The sequence below is a fragment of the Dicentrarchus labrax genome, unplaced genomic scaffold (genome assembly GCF_905237075.1).
Source record: "Dicentrarchus labrax unplaced genomic scaffold, dlabrax2021, whole genome shotgun sequence".
NCBI classification, from domain to species: Eukaryota; Metazoa; Chordata; class Actinopteri; family Moronidae; genus Dicentrarchus; species Dicentrarchus labrax.
In genome coordinates, this window is record NW_026136713.1 from 7,555,217 (window position 1) to 7,560,099 (window position 4,883).

At 39.7% G+C, this 4,883-nt stretch overlaps 1 protein-coding gene across 1 annotated transcript; it reads right to left on the reverse strand.

Moving 5' to 3' along the window:
- Positions 1-2: 2 nt before the first annotated feature.
- On the reverse strand, positions 3-4,302 carry trmt112 (tRNA methyltransferase activator subunit 11-2). The gene is made up of 4 exons (XM_051420890.1): positions 4,087-4,302; positions 3,393-3,494; positions 2,623-2,715; positions 3-398 (listed from the first exon to the last, which is right to left on the reverse strand). The coding sequence occupies exons 1-4, from the start codon at positions 4,159-4,161 to the stop codon at positions 297-299; spliced, it is 372 nt and encodes a 123-aa protein (XP_051276850.1). The 5' UTR covers positions 4,162-4,302; the 3' UTR covers positions 3-296.
- Positions 4,303-4,883: the final 581 nt, after the last annotated feature.

Here is a 4,883-nt window from a genome sequence, read left to right on the forward strand (position 1 = left end):
GCTGTCGTGGAAATCAGGGCAGTTTTATTGAAAAACAAAAACGAAAAAACCCAAACAGTTACAAAAATAAATACAGATAAAACCACTGGGGGTTCCTCTCGGGGAACATTTCCATCTATTATTCTTCAGATCTTTTTCTTCCACTGGCAGCATCGGCCACTTAAATGTCATAACTACAATCAACCAAACAGTGTGGCCAATTCTCTCATGGCACCAACTTAAAGTCCAGCCTCCCTCTCTCTCTCCCACAGTCCAATCTGAGTGACAGTTTGGGGTGAGGTTGTGTTTGGTGTCGTCTACACCTCGTCTTCGTTCAGCAGCATGTTGGGGATTCCTCTGGAGATCGGGAACTCTCGTCCTGATTCAGGGCACTGCAGACAGCCCTCGATCACCTCCACCTGTAACACACACACACACACACACACGAGGTCTGCATCAACCACTAGATGTCACCATAGAGCAGAATATTACACTATATGGCCAAAAGTATATGGACACCGATGTCGCCATGCTTTTGGTTTGGGGCTGGTTTGTGTGGTTTGGCCCAGGCTTAGTTCCATATTTTAGACCAGTGGTTCCCAAATCCTGGGTCGTGGTTCAATACAGGGCCATGGAATATTTGCTACTGGTCCATGAGGAAAAATATGACACTGCAAACACAGCTTAATAATAATTATATATAACATAAGAGCCTATTTTATTGTGGTAATTCTCTTGAACTTGAATTTACTTTTTAATTTTTAGTGTCATTTGTGTACTCCTATTTTCTTTATCTCCTACATGAGTGAGACACAGTCCTGTCAACGGCTTCACACTATTCCAATGATCTACAGGTGGCAGTAATGCACAGAGAAATGGAGCATTGTGCTAAAAACACAGCAAAGAAGAAGGTTGCAAGTAAGTCCACACTAATGTAAACACATTTGTCAGACCTCAGGGATTCACGCAATGTGTTGTAGTGAGAAACACTGAAGAAAACTCCACAAAGCACCTTTAACATTAGCGTGGCATTTTATTGGACAGTGACAGTAGAGAGAGGAAGACAAGCCCAAGCCGCTGCAGTAAGGACTGACTATTTGCTACGTGCTCTACCTGGTGAGCTACTGATGTCTCACAGTTTTAGTTTAGTTTCTGTCCTCAACCCCGTTCTCTTTTTTATCTCTCTGTCCGTAATTTTCCAACTTGGTATCAAGGCCTGTCCCCAATGACACCGTCAATATAGAAACTGTCTACAGTGCAAAAATGACCTCTGCTTTAGACAACTGAGTGCTTACAACAGTTTGGGAAAGCCCCTTTCAATGTGACAGTGCCTCCTTCCACAAAGGGTCCATACAGAAACAGCCCTGACCTCATCCAACACCTCATGAGATGAACTGAGACGAGCTCATTAATTCTCTGGTCCTGATGGACAGGCCATAAATCCTTAAATGGCCGCTGTCGCAGTCGGAGTGTGTGTGTGTGTGTGTGTGTGTGTGTGTCAGAGAGTGAGTGAATAATAAATAGTAAAACACTTTTCCATTACAGTAGAAATTGCTTTATGAGTCCATTTAGCACTAATGCTAATGGTTTTGGAATGAGTTGTTCAACAATCACTGTGTGTGAGAGATAATGTCTAAAACTATAGTATTTTAGTTCCTGTGTTTGATCTCTACAATGAAAAACATGACACTGGGCAGGAAACAACTACATGAAAGCTTTGCTGCTAACTGCTGTTGCCAGTAAACAGGATGTCGAGTGCATACCGTATCTTTCTGAGTGAATACTGTAAGCTGTAGTTTTAACCAAAAGGTGTACTTAAATCCTCTACACAAAGATATGCCATAATTATATTAATGATACACTGTGTTAAGTGAAACAAGAAAGGAAAAGCTGCTGGGATCCACACGGTAAATAATATCAAGAACGGAGAGGTGGAAAATACAAACAGGAACAAAGAACTTGTTCCTTACTGTTAAAGGTGGTTTCAGGGTTGTTTGACTGAAAATTAAAGAGCTAAAACAACTTGTGAATGAGAATATTTGCTCCAAAACAAGATCTTTGTAGCTGGAGTTGTTCTGATACGGAGTCCGCAAGTGCATGTTTGTGCACCAATCTGATACCCCAGAATTCATTAGCCCCAAAACTGGATTCTGCTAGTTCCCAGCAGTGTCCTGTTCACCATTCATAGGATAGTGAAGTCATCTGAGTCACTAAGTATACTCAGTAGTATACTAAGCCTGTTTGACTGATACTCTGTGTCAGTCAATACCCAAAGTTCAGGCATCCGGAAAGACAAAATGGTATCAGAACATCTCTACTTGTCACCACGGGGAAAAGAACGAGAGCTGCATCGATTAGTCAAATTGTTTTCCACCTTTATTTATTCAGGAGGGTTTCACTGAGAGCAATGCTCTCTTTTACAGAAACAACCAGATCACATTCACACGTTCACAGCAGAGCAAGTGCTGCCTTTCACTTTCCCCTTCTAGTCACAAGCTTACTTCTCTAACCTGCAGTCCACCATTGCCCTGGATTAATTGATTGATTACTTGATTGACAGGACAATTAATCTGCATTATGTGTGTTAGGTACTATGACAGTGAAAAGAAACACTCACCAGTGTGAGTTCTGTGAGCTCCTTACCTCTAATAGCACTCTGTGCACCTTCTTCAGGAAGTCTTCGTTTTTCTCGTAGTCTGGCACGAGCTCACCCGGCAGGTCCTGCCGTTGACCCAACTATGAAAGGAAAACAAACCGTTCAAACTGGGTAGCTGTGAATTCTTAAGAGGATGTTAGTGGGTGGAAGAAGAGAACAGTAATAGATGGATAGAACAATAGATTAAAAAAAAGCCTTTATATTTATATACTCCCAATATTTTCATTCTGTCTTGTTTCTGTCTTCATACACATTTAAAAATTAGACCGATGTCACAAAAAAGAACAACCCCACATTGAATGTAGAACAAATACCTGTTTAACAGATGTACAATTAATATGTATATTTGTCCACTGAACGTCAGCCGTGTTTTTCCATATATGTACTTCGATGTTTGACATAAGATCTCTTTACCAGATTCTTCTTAAGTGTTCACAATTATCAAAAAAGTGTTTGCTTTTGAACTCCTGGGCAAAACAAAATGCAGCCCCAGTTTGCAGATATCACCAAAATCCTCTGTGAGCTTGTGGAAGGATTGAAAACGTCTGCCCTACAAATTACTGATACACTTCCACTACCATCCAAACATGATTCCCACAGGTCAGTTTTTCCTGATTCCAACATATAAATTGCTTCAAATCGAAGAACATTGTTGATTATACTGAGAGATAAGTGACAGATTATAAGGTTTTATCCATATCTCTCTAATGTGACATCTTCTGGATGCCCGCAGAGTCTCTGGCGCAGTCCGACTCACCCCCTCTGCAGCCTCGACCAGAGCGCCCCACTCCAGTTTGGGGATCATCCTGCTGACAAACTGAGGGTTGAACTCCACCTCGTTCATCTTCACCTCGGTTGCCTTCACAAACGAAACACCAGGAAGAAACAACACACTTACTGAGGGTCCCCACAGTGGTGCCTGAAGAAGCAGGTATAAATGCCCTACTCGTGCATATTTAGTTCACCCAAAAATGTCTCAGTAGTGTTTGTTGCATTGTCATTTAATTTCTGCTGCTGTTAATATTGAATTCTACAATAAACCGAGATTGTCCACATTATGTTTTAATTACAGTGTAGTGTAACATAAGTGGTATTTATATAATCAACTGTGAAGCATTGCATTTTGGGATATTTAGTAAAAGAAACTGTAGTGTAAGCTGCAGGTGCAATATATTATATATATATATATATATATATATGTTTGTTTGTTTATTTATTTCTGCAGTATGAGGAGAGAAAGTTATGTTTCTGTTGCTAACTGGTTAATTATTCAAAACAAACACATTACAGAGGCTGTCTGAGTTTAAACTGAAAGCTTCGTTAAAGTTAACAAACCTGACAGACAATCCTCCGACTTAATGCTGTAAGTTATCGTCTCTGTCTCCTTTTATTTCAGGAAGACAAACAACACAAAAGTTGTTTTAAGTGTTAGCAGTTAGCAGTTAGCTCACCTTGATGAGCAGCGGGTATCCTTTAACGACGCCCTTCACGTGAGACGTCAACATGTTGTGTGTGAGCAGCTTCATGTTCCCAGCAGACTGTAGCAGCAGTGTGTTTAATGTGAATGTACACAGCTCAGTTACAGTCTGTCAGTCTCAGTCTGTCGGTCTGTCAGTCACGCTGTAACGTTTACATGTGGACCGGAAGAGCGGCTGTTCCGTCGATAAAAAACGTCCCCGACGCGTTTTCTGCTCTTGAGTTGGTTCCCTGATTATAGCCGAAATGTATCTGTTTTTAATATTGATGCTTCTCTGTAGTCACTTTAATGCAACATTATATGTCAAAAAAATACAATTAGGACCAGTGTATTGGGTAATATTTACAATAACTAGTATTCAGATTGTTCTGTAACTCAATGTAGAAATAAAGTTTAAAAAGTAAAAATAATACATTCAAATTTAACTATGAAACAGTATTCTCAGACAGCATATTTTACAAAGAATATTTTCATTTATATTATATGATTGGAGTATTGCTGATGCATTAACATGTAAGCAGACTTTTAATGTTGTAGCTTTAACTCATCAGTCAATCATATGTTTTGAATCTGGAAACTAAAACGTTTTCAAGTTTACAAAGCAACAATTAACAGCTCTAAAGTAAAATTAATGTAGTAAAAAGTCTGAAGTAACATAATATGGAAATACTCAAGTGGAGTTTAAGTAAATGTACCCGGTTTCATTCCCCCACTAACCATAAGTAAATATTGGTGATCATTAGCAGCACAAATGTCAGACAAAGATGAATC